The following is an 18,211-nucleotide window of genomic DNA, read 5'->3' on the forward strand; positions in this document are numbered from 1 at the left end:
ATCATTAGATTCAGTGACGGAGGTAATCTAATACTTCAAACATGCTTCCATTTTCTCATTATTCAAATTTATCTTTTACCGTACTGAGATCAATAAACCGAACAATGAATCAATAACCAGCAACAATACTAAGTCAGCAATAAATCAATAAACAGCAACAATGAATCAATAAACAACAATTGGTAAACAATGAATCAACAAACAGTAAGTCAGCAACAATGAATCAACAAACAACAATGAATCAGCAAGTCAGCAAGTCAGAAATTAGTCAAATTACATGCCTGACTCGGTGGCTCGGGCTCCATATCTAACTTGAATCGGTGGCTGGGTGGGAAACTGGAAGGTGCTGTGTTGTGGGTGGCGAGGGTGGTGCTCTGCTACTGCTGGGTGCGAGGGTGGCGCTGGTTGTGGCTAGGGTTTCGTGGTGCTCTATCTGCGAAGTGGTTTGGCGGCGTTGGGAGGAAGGCTTTGTTGCGAGGTGGTGGGAGGAATGGTCTCTCGCCGGTGATGGGAGGTGCTGCAACAACGTGGGTTCGCCGCCGTGAGAGGAGAGCGTGACTGCAAAGAACGTGGGTGGCTGGGCGCCGTGAGAGGAGAGCGCGACTGCAGAGAGAACGTCGGTGGCTGGGCGCATCGATGAAGACTGCAGAAAGCGCGGCTGTGAGAGGAGAGTGCTAGGTTTGGAAATTTCGATTGGGGGTGGGAGGCGTGGGGTTAGGACTAGGGGATAGAGGTCGCGCTCAATGGAATTGGGGGTGGGTGGGGTTGGTTTTTTTAGGGTTTTTTACCCACCAGTTCGGTTCGGTTCGGTTGGAATTTTCATGGTCAGAACCAAAAACCGAACCGAACCGTAAAAAAACTGCAAAATATGTTTTTTCGATTTTTGGTTTATTCGATTTTTTATTTTTTCAGTTCGGTTGGTCGGTTTAATTCGATCTGAATCGATTTTGAACACCCCTAAAAACAGCAGCAGAAATCCAGATCAACAAAATTAAATATGAAACTAACTCTACTTAACACCTTTATCTCAGTCCATATTATGACAAAGAGATATAGCGCTATTAAAAAAAATAGTGGCATTTAATTTGCTTTTAGAAATAATTAAAAAAAAGTCATGAATATATTTATTGACAATTAAATATAAGTCATCTTATATTTGTTATTAAAAAATTTTGATGACAATTACATAATTGAGGTAAAAATAACTTTTTTAATAGACAAAAAAATATAATCGTCATTATAAGCTTACAACATATATATAATAATAATGACAAATATAACTTAAATAAGACATATAGTAATTAATATATTATTATCACTAAAAATTTGTCATTAAAAGTTATTTTTATTTTAGTATAAATCTCTATAGAATATGACAAAAATTATATTTCAATTTAAAAAAATAAAATTTACAGTTTATTAATTTAAATAAAAACTATGAAAGTAAATAAAAAATAACATAAAAATCTATTTTTAATTTGTCAATCAAGTTATTTTAAATAGATAAAATTTTTCATGTAGTATATATGGAATAATTAGATTTTAACTTTAGATTTTTATATATACAAAATTAAGGATAATACTGTGGTTTAAATTTGATAGTAGAGATTTATTGAATGTGAGTTTCTATTTTAATCTATATAGCTGATAATTTCTACAGAAAAAAATATTAGGGAATTAATTTTTTTATTAATATTAGTTAATATTTTGGATTAACATCTTAATTTTATACTATTACAATTTAGAGTTTAAAATTTAGTCTTTAATTTTTAAAAATAGTCAAATATTGACTAAAAATAATAAATTTTATTAGTTATGTAATATTATTTTTTCTACGAATATCTAATATAGATTTGGTTGGATTTTTCTTCCACCCCCTAATAATATCAATTCTAGTATTATTCGACTAAATTGTTTATTCAATTAATTTTTTGTATTTTTTTAATCTAAATTATATTTAGCACTCAATAATAATAATTTTAAAGTATATAAATAATGTCGCTGGCATGTTGTATGCGTGTGTGTGTGTGTGTTTTTACGTGGAAATAACATAGTTATTCGTAAAATTAAATCATTTTCATTAATAAATAATAACAATTAATCATTTTTGCTTCTATCACAAAGATGAATATGTTATGCTCACAACATAGATTATGCTGTTGATGTGACATCTATCTCTACCTAATTACTTCTTTCCATTAACATATACATGGTCCTATCATATAGGTTGATTATATGAAGCAATAAACATTGTCATTATGCTATATATATAGAATTTCCTCCCAAACATTATCATCTTCACCTAACAATCACTCACTATGTCCAAACATGTAAGTAATTAGGTGAATTATATGCATATAAATAGACATGAATTGAAGTAGCATGATCACCACATAAACAATAATATTATTAGCCATATTCACATTTCAAAATCTCACTAATAAGAACACTACTTTAATTTTCCAATGGCACATCATCAAATTGCATCCTTCAAAATCGAAAACAAAGATGTTGAATATGTGAAACCATCGAAACCTACTCCTTCCACTACACTTTCTCTATCCACAATTGATAATAGGCCTGAATTCCTTCCCCTAAGTCAAGTCATTCGTGTATACCAATCACAAAACAACAACACCACAAAGAAAATTTATTATTCCAAAAATGACCCTGCAATTGTGATCAAAGAAGCACTATCAAAGGCTTTGGTTTATTACTACCCTCTTGCTGGCAAGCTAGTGAAGCATCATAGCAACAACAATGGGAAGGTAACAATCAATTGCAATGAAGATGGTGTTCCATTTGTAGAAGCAATTGCAAATTGTGACCTTTCTTCACTCAATTATCTTGATTTGAGTGACATTGGAATTGCCAAAAATTTTGTGTATGATCCACCTTTTCATCAAGATGAAAATGGTAACCAACTAATATACCCTATGGTGGTGAAGGTGACTAAATTTCAATGTGGAGGGTTCACATTAGGGTTAGGGGAACCACACACCATTGCTGATGGGGTTGGTTCCATCAAGATCTTTCAAGCCATAGCCGAATTCGCCACCGGAAAAAGCGAGCCTTCGGTGAAGCCTGTGTGGGAAAGGGAGAGGCTAAATGGGTCAATAACCAAAACTCCATTGCTAAGTCCCATGGATGGAGCTTCGGCCGCCGGTTCGCCATATCTACCTTCCAAAACCCTAGTTCATGAATGTTTTAAGGTGGGTAGTGAGAGCATAAAGAGACTCAAGTTGAATTTGGCAAAGGAAATTGTTGATAACAATGTTCCAATTACAAATGAAGAATTAAGCTTTACAAATTTTGAGTCTCTTGCTGCTTATGTTTGGAGGGCAAGAACTAGGGCATTGAAATTGAACTATGATGGTAAAACTATGCTGAAATTTGCGGTAGGTATAAGAAGGCACATAGATCCTCCTTTGCCTGAAGGGTATTATGGTAATACCATTGTGGATGCAGATGTTGTGATGCCGGTCAAAGAAGTCAACGAAAGACCACTCTCACAAGTGGTGAAGGTTATTAGAGAGTTCAAGAAGGTTGCTTTCACAAAAGAATTCATTAAGAATTCAATTGATACATTGGAGACAAGAGTTGAGGAGTTTGATTTTGATGGGAATGGTTCATGCATGGCTTTGGCTGAGTGGAAGCATTTGGGATTCTTGAGAAACATGGATTTTGGGTGGAAGGAGCCTGTGAATGTGATACCTGCCCCATGTAACATGTTTGGGGAAGTGAGTATTTGCATCTTCTTTCCTCCTTGTGACATGGATACTTCAATGAGTGGAGGTGTTAAGATCTATGTCTCACTCCCCATTGATGCCATGCCCAAGTTTAGGGAGGAGATGAAAGCACTTGCAATTACTATTAGTTAAGGTGATTATTCACATACTGATATTTTGATGGAATCTCGCTAGGGAGCCAATAGAATAAGTATACAATGTGTATAATGGGTTGATTTTTTGGCCCAATAAGAAGAAGTAATTATTCGCTATCGTACATGTTCGAACATCCAAAATAAAATATTACTAATTTATCAAATACAATACACTCATACTATCCAAAATAACCATCCGAATACCAGAGATAATAAACATCTAATATTCTATTGAATCGCTTTAAATAAACATATGATACTTTAATTTTAATTTAAAATTAACTCTCATTATATACACTATGAAATATGTATTGATTCCTTATACTTCCTCATTTTTATGTGAAGATAATAGTTAAAAATTATTAAATAATTTGATATATTTTATCAAAGTATCATTTAATAATTTGTAATTATTATTTTCACATAAAAATAAATACACGTAAATTTTTATTATTAGTTAAAATGTAGGTAAATCATGATTAAATAAGTTACACATGTGTTTCTTGTTAGGGTTTATATATAGTTGAGTTTTGTTATTGAATAAAAATAGGGATATGATTTTCATCATGGGTTTTATTAATTATCGCTTAGTGTTAAATGATCTAATCCATGAATCTTTTTCATATTTTTAACTCCCGTTGTTTCAAGCTTACCGTGTAAGTCTTCTAGTTTATTTGATGCCTAATAAAATAAGATTTCAAGACTTATTTTAATATTTATTTGTTGTTTCCACGACCTTTTTCAAGGTTGACGAATAATTTATTTTATTTGGTGTATTTTAATTAATTATTTCAACTTTCTTTTTTTTTCTTTATAACTTTCTGTGTGGTTAATTGATCCATGTATATATTTGGCTCTCGGCTTGTTTCTACTTCTCTCTACGGGTGGTCTAGGATTGCTACAACACGTGCCGTACGGAAAATAGCAGCGGCTAATTTTAAAAAATTGTAGTAGTTTTAATTTGTCGCAAACTAAATTATCAGCGGAAAATAACAACCGTTGAAATAACTGTCGGTATATTAGCATATTCCGTCAATTTGTTTTGCGGTGGTTTTTAAATTGTCGCAAGATGCGAATCCATGAATTCAATGCCATTTTTGCAATGCTTATAAAGCTATCTATAATCTTTTTTTTTTTTTAGATTTTTTGTGGCGAACTGCCGCTATTTGAAACCACACAACTTTTAAATTTATTTTTGACCGTTTAGTACTGTTGCTAGATTCAATTCAAAACTGTCGTAAAAATATTGTATTCTGAAGCACAAACCACCACTGTTTCTTTTAAATATTCTAGGTATTTTTTCATTACTTTTTGGAGTTTATTTTTTAATATTAAAATTTTTTTCTCTAAGAATCTTAATTGATAACAAAAATTCATGAAAATATAAATGCGAAATAAATTAATATATTTATATTTTTAAATATAGATAAAGTATATGTCTAATTAAGTGTTGAATAGTCAAGTAACTTAAAAAAATGTATACTTGACATAAAATAACATTCAATTCTAACATCTATTTTTTGTTTTGTCCCTCTAAGAAATTTATCCCTATAGCGATGTCAGATTCCCCCCACCTTGTCATTGAATTGGATATCATAAAGCACTCTCCATTGCCTGCCTCTTTATCTTTTTTGTTGCCATCACTTCATTCTCCACTACCTTCCTTTTCAATTTTTTTGTCACCACCTATTCTTGTAGTTCAAACAGCACCTTTTGGGTCTCTTTTGTTTGAGCTCCATCTCCTGGTTATTGTGAATTTGGACCAAAGAGTTGACTATAAATCGGTTTAAAACTCACGTCACGCACTCTATCTGAGTGCTCTTTTTTGAGAGCTTGAACAACCAAATTATTTTGAGACAACACTCTAGAGAATTCATTACGTTGCTCAATCTCCATAATTTTTTTCTACAAACATAAGTAATTGTGGGTTAGAGTATAATCAAATAGACTTTCAAAATTTGGGTCAAAGTTTGGGATTAAGTTAGGTTAAAAAGATAGTTTGAGAATTTTGGATAATTTTTTAGTGTTTGGATAGTTTTGTCAATCAGAACTCATCTTTTATATGTATAATATAAGTTTTTGTTGAGTTAGAAGTGATTATATATATATATATATATATATATATATATATGACAAATATTTATGAGGTTAAAAGTCCAAATGTAGTTTAATGTGTGTGTTAGTAGTGCAAGCCCAATATTTCATCTCTCAACCTAACTCATGTTGCTTCAGCAAACTTCCATAATACACAAATTAAAGCATCAGTCTAATGCTTATGAAGACAAATTAGAACCAAAACATAAAGAAAGAAGGTTTTGCATTTACTAAGAGAAAGGAAAAAAAAAAAGCAAATTTGACATTTGGCATCATTTATGGAGAATGAAAGACAACAAGGGCAATCACACTACACTAAGGACAGTAGAGGATCAAAATTCAGAAATTGGTAGAGTAAAAACAACATGCAAAAATAACATAAATAGTGGAGTAGCTGCAAAGACAGTAGAGGTAGTGGAGCAAAATTAAATGAAAAAGTATTACATGCTAAGATAAACAGCTACAACAGGCAAAATTAACAAGAAAATTGAAGAGGCGGTGATGAAATTTGAAGAACAAGCTCTATATTATAAAGCTGAACTCTCAACAACATTTGAAGATAAGAAAAATATATAGAGTGAAAAATTCAGAGCATCATCTTATACATGCAAAATTATTTTCCTTCTTCTTGAGCTCTATTTTAGATTTTTTTTTTTTTTTGTTATGGCTATCTGATGTTAATCTTTCTGTATTGAGAAAAAAGACAGATTATGGTGAGGAGAAAAATAAAAAGTCACGAGAGAAAAAAGGCAAGAGAGATACATTGAAAAGCCAAAAAAAATTTTCGATGTATTTAGTTATTGATGAACTAGGATTAGTTTTCCTGGCTAAGTTGCGATAGCACTTGATAGCTGTTGAACTAGTGGGTTTTCCTTTGCCAAATTGGGACAGCACTTAGTAGTGATTAGACTTGGGTAGAGATACCAGATGAATTAGGTTGTAATTCATTGGTATTGGTATACGTAATCAATTTGATTATAATAGTAATTCCAACATGATTGTGGTGGAGATTGAATTTAGGTTTTATGATACAAGAAAATCGAACCAAGATGCATGCTTGCCTGATTCTCTTTTTTTCTATTTTGTTCTGTTAATCTTTGCTTTCACGAAAATTATTAAAAGAACTTTTTTTTTTAACTCAACTTGATTTAATCCTCTTTCTCAAGTTTTATCATTACTATAAATTTAATTTTTTTTATAGATAAATTTATCAATAATTTAAATTTTCGTAGATAGAAAAAATAATTTACTTTTAGAATATATCTATCAGAGCTACGTGCATGGACAGACGTTATTAAGCAAAACATGACTTTTATAATTTACATGGGCTTAAAAGATTGTTCAGTTTTTGTGGAATTCATTATTTTTCCAAAAAAAAAAAAAAATGTGTGCATCATTCTGAACCATAGGTATTTATCGATGAAAAAGAAATCATTAGTAACAATTTAGGATTTTTGGGATGTTCAATAATATAGTCTTGTATTAATTTATAGCCCTTTTTTTTATGAATTAAAAAGCCTTCAATCCTAGTCCTAGACATCACATACTCATACATATTTTAAGGGTTTTATTTATTATTTGACCACCGCTAAAATTTGAACTCGAATACAACATATTAAGAGGCGACATATATAATCACTTAATCAAAGCATCACTTGCTTTATAGCCCTTCTCTAATTTATAGCCTTTGAATTTTGTTTTTTCTACGATGATTGATTGTAATATTGTTTTTTTGGGTTTGATTAAGAAGTCCCTTTTTCTGTGGTGATGAATTACAACATTTTCTTTCTTTATAAATGGGATCCTAACTATATTTGACCCAAAAAATGGTCCCCAACAAACACCCGTCCACCATCACTCAAATAAACCACAGAACCAATAATAGCAAATGTCAAGCTCATCGTTCAAGGCTGCATCTCCTTCATGGCAATAAAAAACGTCCCATCTCCTTCTTCAACTCAATCAACTAAGGCCCTAGGCCCATATTCTCAGGGCTACAACGTATGTTCAAACTTAAGTTTTCCTGATCAAAAAAAGTGTTTAAGTTTTGGTATTTTACTATTTTCCTTAACGTAGAATGTTGGGGTTTAACATTTTTAATGAAAACAATTAGAGAATTAATTGGTATGGACTTAAATATGAAATAAATAGAATAAGTTATGGATAACTTAATATTTTTAATTAATTAAAATTTTAAACTATGTAGTTTTAACAGTTTCAATTTGTTCGGCTAACCATTTTAACAAATAGCCTCTTATGTAGACTTTATGCTATGTCCTCCCATAAATTTAAATATCAGTGTAAAAAATATAATATTCATGTGTTTTCTCCTATCGGATTAAGGGTGTTTTGGTAAATTGAATTCGTGATATGCTAAGTATTCGTAGTTAGTGTTGTTGAAAAAAATAAAAAAGATATATAAAATAAAAGCATAAATAAAATACTCTATAGTATTAATATAATTAATTCAATAAAGATGATTCATATATTTATTAATATATATAAAAAAAAAAGAGAGAAAAAATATATTAAAAAAATGTATTTTATTACTTGTGTGTGTTTCATATGCTTTATATTACGTTACTATTTATAAATACAAAAAACTTTATTTTTTAAATATAATTAAATGCAATCACTTTGATAAACTAAATCTCATAAAAAATAAGTCATCCACATCATTCATCCTGTTCGATAGGTCAGGTACCGGACGTATCGGGTGAATATTCCAATCAACAAAGGGAAAGCCGTCTGGTCGTATGTCTCCGGGTTGGGGTAGGCGAGGTCCCGACCTCTTCAGATGTGAAAGGGGGTGTCACCTGCAAAGACACTCTGACGTTCTAGTCAGTCAAGTGTGCAGGCGAAAAAGGGAGTGGTTGATATGTGACGTACCTTAGGGAAAGGGTAGATCCTTTCCCATTTATACCGTGTCAGAGGTGGGCCCTGCAGGGACAGGCCCACTTCCTTCGAGGCTTCCCTTACACAGTTGTGACGAAACTGTCGGAGACGCGTGTCCGAATCGGAGTCTGAGCGTCTCGCCCCCAACCATTCGAGTCGGGTGTTACTCGGGTCGGGCCGACCCGTAAATTGCTTGGGTCAGGCCGTAACACATCCTTATCTTAATAGTTGGTAACTACCAATGATGTACTTCTATGTTAAAATAGCATTCCTCAAACAAACAAAAAAAAATGAAATGAGTCGGTTATTTTGCACAGAAAATGAGAAGGTAAAGTATTTGTAAGGTGTAAAGAAGGAAAAGGCACTCATGCGACGGTTCTAATCAATTTTTGTGAGTGCTGACACCTGCTTGCTCTCTCTATGAAGGTGAAAATTATAATCCATTTCATTTTCATTGATTTTCCTTCTATTTAAAGACGTGCTATCTAGTGTCGTTTTCATAGTCCTCAGTCCTTAGCAAATTCTCTTGTTAGTTTGCTTGAGAGATTAATAATGGCTTATGTTCCTCCGCACATGAGGCACTCCAAGGACAACCAAAGACCCTCACCTTCACCCGAGTTGCCTCCTCGCCGGAGACAATTCAGCCATAGCCCTAAATTGAACTTGTCAAGCATCTATTCAAAGGATGCTCTTTCCAATTGGTTTGTGGTTTCTTCACATGATCATGATCATGATGATAATCAGCTTCACCCTTCTTTACAACTTCGTCCCGTTTCTTTGGAATCTTTTGACTGCAACTTCAAACAAAAGCCACTTATTTTAGTTCAGAGCACCCAGCATCAATCTCAAAGTTACACTATAGGGACACATGCAACAAGAAACCCCTGGGAAATTGTGGCAGCTAAAGCCATTGACTACTTGCTTTCTTCTTTCGAAAACGTGAGGACTGAAATGAAGGCCCAAAACCCCCAATCTGAACAAATTAAGCCTTACCTGGTTGCAAGATTTGGCAAGATTCTCTTCCACGGGTAAGCAATAGATGAAGTTCACATAAGCTAACACTAGTTATATTTATATCTTGATATGAGTGGTAAATGTTACAATATATTTCAGTACTTTTACACAAGAAGAAAGACCCACAATGCGACAGTTTCGTAGATCGTTTTACACAAGTGTTCCTGCCTCCTATATGGAGAAAATGACCACTTCGTTGCCACTTGAACTTGGACTTGAACCTGATAATACAGAAAAAGACATGTATCTTGTGAAGGTATATATATATATGCCCTATATAGAGGAGTGCTATGCAGTCAGCAAGTCCTGTGATTTGTAGTTATCAATTAGCCATGATTAGTGTTTTTAATGGTGTGAGATTACATCTATCGGTATAAGATTACTCACTTTTCTTTTGCTGGTTAAGTGCATAAAAGTGCTGGCCCCCTAGACTTTCTCTTTTCGAGTTTCTGCGCAAGCTGTGATCATGTTTCCTATTCACTTGCCAATTTCTTGCTTATATTATCTAGCTGTCCGATGCCAACCGACCAGAAGCAACTATTTCTTGCAAGTGTAGCATAATAAAGGAGCAAAACAAGCTTAAGCTCTACAAGGTAAAAAGTCTATGATTTGATTAGTTGATTAGAAAATGTTAGCAAAACGTGTTACACTTGCTTTTTTCCATTTCCATCTTTCAGTATATTTGATCCCTTTTTCATCCTCATGTTGGAAATTAAATATCACTTGTAATTGTAGGTCGAACTAAATTATGTTCGCCACATGGTCACAGATGTCTCCTGTCCTGCTAAGAACCTTGATCTCAGACTAATGCTATGCACCAAAAGGATTATAGCAGCTCCAAAAGTAAGTGTCGTTTTTATTCACTTCTATAGATTACATCATGCCAATGTTTTCGTGTAGAGAATTCGGTTATATAGTTTTCACAATCCTCCTGTTTCCTTTATTTTTATTACATGTCAAATTGAATTGCTAAAGCATAGTTTTTATCCATTTCTCAAATAGAAAAAAGGAACATAGACAATGCAATTGAACTTACTGTATGTGCTCCTATTCCAGGATGATGAAATTCAATGCATTCAAAAGTTGATTGATTCTGCAGTCCTAGATGAAAATGTGAAAGGTGGTTTGAGATGGCCCCTAGGGAAAGCATCTTCTGGAGACAGGTTTTCTGTTATTGGGGTCTGGCACACTATAACTAAAGCTTATGTAGGTCCTTCCTTGAGGCTGAAGGCAAGACATGCTGATCGATTTGATTTTCTGACATCAACTGGTGAATCTGCATCTGAAGTTTCCCTGAAACTGAAAGGAATTGTCTCTGCATTACAGGTATTATTAATATTTGTGGCAAAATGGGAGAAAAGACTAGTGATTTCTATTTGCAGAATTTGTTAGGTTATAAAGTTTAGACTATAGTTTAATATTTTTTAACATGTTATTGTACTTGTCTCTTATTTCAACTGTAGAATTCACAAAGGAGCCTCATGAACAATCACTGAATGATTAGTGACATTACTAGTATTTACTTTGTGCCTGAGTGAAAGATACCTGTGAATCCATCATTTGATTTACAATTCTATACATCTCTCTTTCCAACAGGTGCAAAAGGTTGACACAGCATTGATTTCAAAGATGCTTGAAGATACCATAAAATTGTTATGGGATCAGTTTTTAAACTGTGATGACTTTCTAGGATGATGCCTTGTTTCAAACTTCCATCTCCATCCCTACTTAAACCTTTGATTTTGGTCATAGCTACCAATACTTGCATGATGATCTGTTTCTTGGTGATGGAATCATTATTATGCATAATTTTCCTTCTTCAGTGTTCAGTTTTGAGAAGTGATGGGTTGGGTTAATGTATGCACTTGGTATCTAAATTATGTTTTATTGCACATTATTATTCTCTTCTTCACTGCAATTCATTTTTTTTTTTGGTTGCCCACGGTATCCCCTAACCCGACAGACCAAGGACTAATCCGTCGTGGATCGGAGCTCCATTTAAGGGTCTGCCGCTGGCCAATGAGTTGTTGCATGCACAAGGCGGGATTCGAACTCCCAACACTTGTTTAAGCGGACGAGTGAACTGACTACTCGACCAACCCAAGTTGGTTTGCAATTCATTTTTCTATTAGCATAAATGCATAATGTGTTGTCAGCTAAGCCTAAAAAAAGAACGAGGGCCAAACAAATCCTTAACTCGAGTTCTATAAAAATGGGGATACTTATAAATGACAATTAAGTTTAAATCTTAATAAATTATATATATAAACAATGTGTGGTTTCTTTGCATATTACTGATTAGAGATGAAACCTAAATTCAAATTTAATAAGAAACATAAATATTTAGTTAGTTTTGATACCTAAAAAGTTTTACACAAACATTCAATCAAATTTATGAGCTTAAATAATTTTAGATTATGCGTTTAAAAAGTAGTCAATTTTAGAGTTAAATTCGTGTATATAAGCATCAAAATGCGGCAAAATTCTTTATAGGTAAAATGTTTTAATTTTTGCTATTTCTATCAATGTCATCCGTGTATGTCACTTCTTTGAAAGAAAAAAGGAAAGTAAATAACGTGTATGAACAAAAGGTCCAAAAAGATGAACAAGTAAACAACAATTTATGTAAAGTAAAATTTACTCAACATTTGTGTTAAGATGTCCCTTAAAATTTGCGTCAATCTTAAATGATCCCTAAAATTTACTCAAATAAACATCTTTAAAATTTGATTCATAACTCGTGTTAATCTTTGTATTCGTTTGCGTTAACAGCTTGCTCTGTTGGCGCATTAAGTTTCCACATGACACAAATGGAGAAAATGTCATTTTGTGGCTTTATAAATTAGACAAGAAAGCAATATCATATCATATTTAGATTAACATTCTCACACAAAACCCTCGTTCGTTATTCTTCCTCTCTTCTATGATATAATTCTGAGAAATTTCCATCGCTTCAATAAAATTATGTCATTTTTATTCGTACAGTGTGCCAACTTAATGTGCCAACTCAGTTTGTCGTTAACAAAGATAAATTTAGGATGCTACCCCGAATTGAAATTTATGAAGTCGGATTGGTATCAATCTAAATTTCAAGGGTGAATTTGAAGAATACTCATAATGTGTTAAAAAACTTAATAGAATAATATTCTTTTATTAATTCAATCAGTACCCCAAAAAATTTAACTACAAACAGGAACAATGCTTACATTACAAAGGAAAGTTTTGCTGTTTTCCTTCATGAAATTAATCGAGTCTTGAAGGATTTTATTCTCTTCAATTCGGCTTGAGCGTCTCCTTGGACTAGAATTGCTATATAAGTCATTGTGTAAATGCAAACTTGTCTTATTATTTTGACACTACAAGAAAATTATTTATTCAACTACTCTTGTGTAGCTAAAAAAAAATGATGGCAAAGGCTATAGTTATTTGGCTTTGGAGACATTTTAGTGGGGATTGCTTATTCTCAAAGACTACGCTTTTCTATCTCAAAAGTTATATTTTTGATTTTTTGGAGTTTAGGATAGGCTACGCTTGCTTTTAAAGTGATGCGCTTAAGAATCAAAAGCTACGCTTTTCATCACTCATCAGAATTCAAAAGAACATACTACACTTATTTTTGCTATTCTATATAAGCGTAGCCTTATGTTTATCGTTTTTTTTATTTATTTATATATATATATATATATATATATATTATTTTAATAATTTTTTTCTAAAACCTAATATTTAGCAGTATGATTATATATATAATCCTGCATTTTTAATTAAATTAGTCAAACATTATAAAATAAAAATAAATACATAATAATACTATACAATATTCTTTAAATAATAAAAATTATCCTTAAACAAAATATATTTATAATAAACCAAAAGTATTGGGATGATCATAATTTTGAATATTCATATATCTCACACTAAATTAAATACACCCATATCAAAATATGCATGAGACCAAGTTTACTATTAATAAACGACAAAAAATCAAAATATTGTATCCTACATAAGTATCTTCTGATTAAAGTCTTTGCCAATAAACCATTATGATAAGCATCTTAATTAATCTTCATTAACATCCCTAAAATTATCCTGCATAATTATACGAAAAAATAGTTAAAAAAATAATTGTTATGATATATAAGCAAGTATGATTATAATTAATCTATATATAACATAAAGAAGAGAAGGGTATTAAGTTTACCCTCTAAAATTATACGATAAATTTTAGCCTACCAAAATCCGAAACCACAAGCAGCTATTATTTTTCTTTTAAACATGCTGCAGTGCTTGATCACTATCAGTGATCACTACAAAACAAGTTCAATGTACCAAATTTTAAAAAATAAATTTGTTTTGGAGCACTAATTAGTTTATAAAGTTTTGTAGCCTATTTATTCACATATTGTAAGAGAATAAAATACATGTGAATCTAATTACAGGTGACACTACTCAACGGAACAAAAAATGCATACCTGCAAGAGCCAAGAGATATGGGAAGGCAAAATCAATCATATTGTGCATCCAAAGCCAGTTCAAGAACAATGTCAGTATTAAATCATAGCAAACAAAGAGGCACGCATAAGTTTGTGAAAGGAAAAGTTAGAAGACTGAATCGTATAACATAAAAGATTGGAATGAGATATGTAAAAGTTTCATAATATATATATCTTAGAACAATTGCAATATTATATCTTCAACTGCATTCTAAGGTGACACAAATAGTTTCACAACAGAGTAAAACTGTGATGAGCTGTTTAATGCATATGGCTAAATAGTAGATACTCACGGCTTGCGTCCGGATGCCAAGCCAGCATGGGCTTCAAACTGAGAGGCCATGACCTGCACATGAAAGTTTTTAAGAATTAAAAACCCAAACCAAGTTGGGTTGGTCTAGTGGTTAGCTCACTAGTCCGCTTAAACAAGTGTTGGGGCTTCGAATCCCGCCTTGTGCATGCAGCAACTCATTGGCCAGCGATAAACCCTTAAATAGAGCTCAATACCACAATGGATTAGTCTTTGACCTGTTGGGTTGGGGATAACATAGACAAAAAAAACCCAGATTTGCAGCAGGTATAAAAAATGGGAAAGTCTAGGGGCCAGTAGATTTATTAAAATTTGGCTAGCACTTAGCCAGCAAAAAGAAAATGAGTGATTCTCCACCATTAGATGAAATTTTACACCATTAAATATACTATTGATGACTAATTGATGACTACAACTCACAAAATCTGCTGCCCCTAGCACAGAACCAAGCAAAGAAAGTCATAAAATTCGGTAAAGCAGAAGAACTGTCAACTAAAGTAACCTCTCCATGAGCATAGTAAGGCAGTTCGGTTTTATCCGTGATATACTCCATTTTATTATTTTAAATTGTGTTAAAAAGTATAAAGTTTAACAACAAATTTACACAATTTTGGTTCAATTAATTATTGAGTTTTTTGAATTTTGCTTCTGATGAAGTTATACGTGAAAAATATACTTTTTATGCTCTTAATTATTATATGATATTTGATGCTGTCATCAAATTTATTTAAGTGTTTTAGGGTTAAGACACATCAATAACCTCAAAAAATCGAAAAAAATTGAACAAGAAAAACAAATTCAAAAAATAATTTGAAAGTTTGGTTGGCTAGACCCTTGTTATAGCGAGCTAACGAACTTTCCTCTCGCTTGAGCGAGATTCTCGCTATAGCGAGATGCACCTATGTATTAGGTTTAATAAAGCACGCTAATACTTATTTTTTGGCTTCTCAAAGGCCCTAAAACTCCAAAAAATCCAAATTTAGAAGCCAAAATCAAGGGAAGAAGACACAATTTATACACACTCATTTTTTTCTTTTTTTTTTTTAAATTTTGAGACATTAAATTTTAGATAAAGAAATTTTAATTTTTCTCTAGAATTCAAGAGTTTTATTAATTTTTTTTCTAATCCTAAGTTTAAATTTATTTAATTGTAGTGTTTAATTTATAATTTCTTGTTTTGTTACTTTAGTTTCTTAAAATTTCCTATTCCTTTTTTTTTTTTTGCTATTTTAAGTTCTTGAAGCTCCAACAAAAAACAAAAATAGTGTAACTTAATAAGAATTTGATTAATTAGTTCTAAATATTTGATATTAGAGTCGATCCTTGTTGATTAAAAAAAAAAAGCATAAAACAAATAAAAAGATGAGTAATGCCACAAATAAATTTTCAAGAATTTGGATATAAGACAAATTCGTCTTTAACAAGTAGAATTGACTAACGGCATAAAAGGTTGAAGAGCTCCAACCTAATTAATCTTTGTCAAGAATAAATTTGACTTATATCCAAATTCTTAGGACCTATTTAGAGGTTTTACTCTTAAAAAAAAAGTCCTATATGAAAAAAAAAAAAAAGTCTCGGTGGCCATTAATTTGAACAAATTTTAGCTAATGTTTAGCCAACATTAAGTCTTTAATATTATGTTGTATTTAAACTTTTATTGAATTTGTGTACAAAAATATAATGCTAGCTAATTGATAATAAAAAATAATAAAATCTATTAGTCTTTTAGTACTATTGATATAAAAATTTGTGCAAACTAAAAAAAAAGGTTCTTGTATGAAAAAATATATTAGAGATATAATTATTTATATATATTTTTATTAATTTAATTTTTTTTAAAAAAAATAATTTTATGACCATTTCAAAGTAATTTTTATTTTCTTTTACACAACGCATTTAAAATTATATCAGACAACCAATGAAAAGGTTGAAATAGATAATTGAGTTGTCAAATAGAATTTCTAAAATTTAATTATTTTATAGCTCTTTATAATTTTACCACGTTTATTTAATTGTTCTATTTGAATATCAAATAGAATAATTAGCATCTTCTTACAAGGCAAATAGCAAAATACAAGGTTCCTTTTTTTATTCTTGGTTGTCAAATACAAGGTTCCATTATTAGCATCCTTCGTGCACCTCGTATACCCACCACATACCCAAATGCACCATCAGCTTAGGTCCCCTTCAAAACTTTTGACCTAGCAAATGCTCATAACTGGTAGTTGCATTGCCTAATTATCACACTATTTTTTGTATTCATGAGCCTTGTGATGAGCAGCCCATGTGAAGAAGCACAACCACATAAAACGCAATAAAAAAGACCAAACAGGAACTCGCAGTGAGAGGCCGGGCTGATGCTGCTATACTCAACATAGCTAATTAGCTGTTGAGTACTCCTCGTTTAGTTTGTTTTTTTTTCCTTTAAAATTGTTTCATCGATTTTTAACAAATTGACGGTGGTTCGATTCTGATGATCGGGAAGCGAAACTTACTCCTCTTTTGTAGATACCAATTTTTCTATAAGTACATCAAAGATCCTTGAATTAGATGAGCATTAAAAGGGAAATGAATTCAAAAGGTACAAAAGACAGAAAAAGTGTAAAATAAATATTTCAAAAAGTAAAAATGACTAAAATTAAAATAGTTTACATTGAATTTTAAATAAAGCAATTAAAATGCCTTCGACTGGGTCAAAAGACTTTTGACATGAAAAATAAAAGTGCTAAAATATAAATTTGACAATGAAATTAAAATATGCTCTGAAGATACATTGAACTGGAAAAGATAAAGTTTACAGAAATTGTAAAATTGAAAAGTAAAGACAATGGAAGGAACTCTACAGAAATCAAAATCGAATGGAGACGCATACATTCATTGGGATATAAGTATGTTTGAGTATATTTCTGGAGAAAAGTTCTAACCCCTGTGCCGTACTGCTTCCTGTTATTTATAGTCCTCTTTCCATAACTGATCATTAAAGAATTTGTACCCCTTTGCGTGCGGAGATTAAGGTAATCGTTCACACTCTTTTTCCCAAGAGCGTTACCAACAAATCCTTAATTCAAAGAAAGCCTTCGATCCCTTTCATTCGTGTAACTGCTCGATTCTCCAATTGAGTAACTGCTCGATTTTACCAAAGTATCGAAATCGAATCTGTGCCAAATAATCTCCACTTAATGCTTGCACATGTATCTCTTTTAGTTCCTACTTCCATCTCGACACTTTACCAACTTTTCAAATCAGCTTAATCTTTTGAAAATAATTATTTCGACTAGCAAAAATATTTTTTAAAATGCACAATTCTATAAAATATAATTACCTTTTGTAGTTTTTGTTTGTAATTTTTTGTTTTATATTATTGTAAAGTTAATAAATACTATATGGAGGTATATTTCATCTAGGGATGGCAAAATTTTTTGAGATGCAGGGATCCCTGCGGGGACTGCCTCGAATGGGGATCCGGCTGTGGGAAATTTTCTCCACGGAGATGGAGATGGGGATGGGGGACGAAATTTCCTC

General features: G+C 31.9%; 2 protein-coding genes across 2 annotated transcripts; both read left to right on the forward strand.

Annotated features, from left to right (window-relative positions):
- The first annotated feature begins 2,465 nt into the window (after window positions 1-2,465).
- Window positions 2,466-3,881, forward strand: LOC112724005 (tetrahydroanabasine acetyltransferase-like). The gene has a single exon (XM_025775321.1). It carries the CDS (start codon window positions 2,466-2,468, stop codon window positions 3,879-3,881), a length of 1,416 nt encoding a protein of 471 aa, XP_025631106.1.
- Window positions 3,882-9,120: 5,239 nt separating this feature from the next.
- Window positions 9,121-11,798, forward strand: LOC112719916 (uncharacterized). The gene is made up of 6 exons (XM_025770653.3): window positions 9,121-9,900; window positions 9,986-10,142; window positions 10,396-10,479; window positions 10,622-10,729; window positions 10,943-11,212; window positions 11,483-11,798. Exons 1-6 carry the CDS (start codon window positions 9,425-9,427, stop codon window positions 11,579-11,581), a joined length of 1,194 nt encoding a protein of 397 aa, XP_025626438.1. The 5' UTR covers window positions 9,121-9,424; the 3' UTR covers window positions 11,582-11,798.
- The last annotated feature ends 6,413 nt before the right edge of the window (window positions 11,799-18,211 follow it).

This window comes from Arachis hypogaea, chromosome 11 (assembly GCF_003086295.3).
Source record: "Arachis hypogaea cultivar Tifrunner chromosome 11, arahy.Tifrunner.gnm2.J5K5, whole genome shotgun sequence".
NCBI lineage: Eukaryota > Viridiplantae > Streptophyta > Magnoliopsida > Fabales > Fabaceae > Arachis > Arachis hypogaea.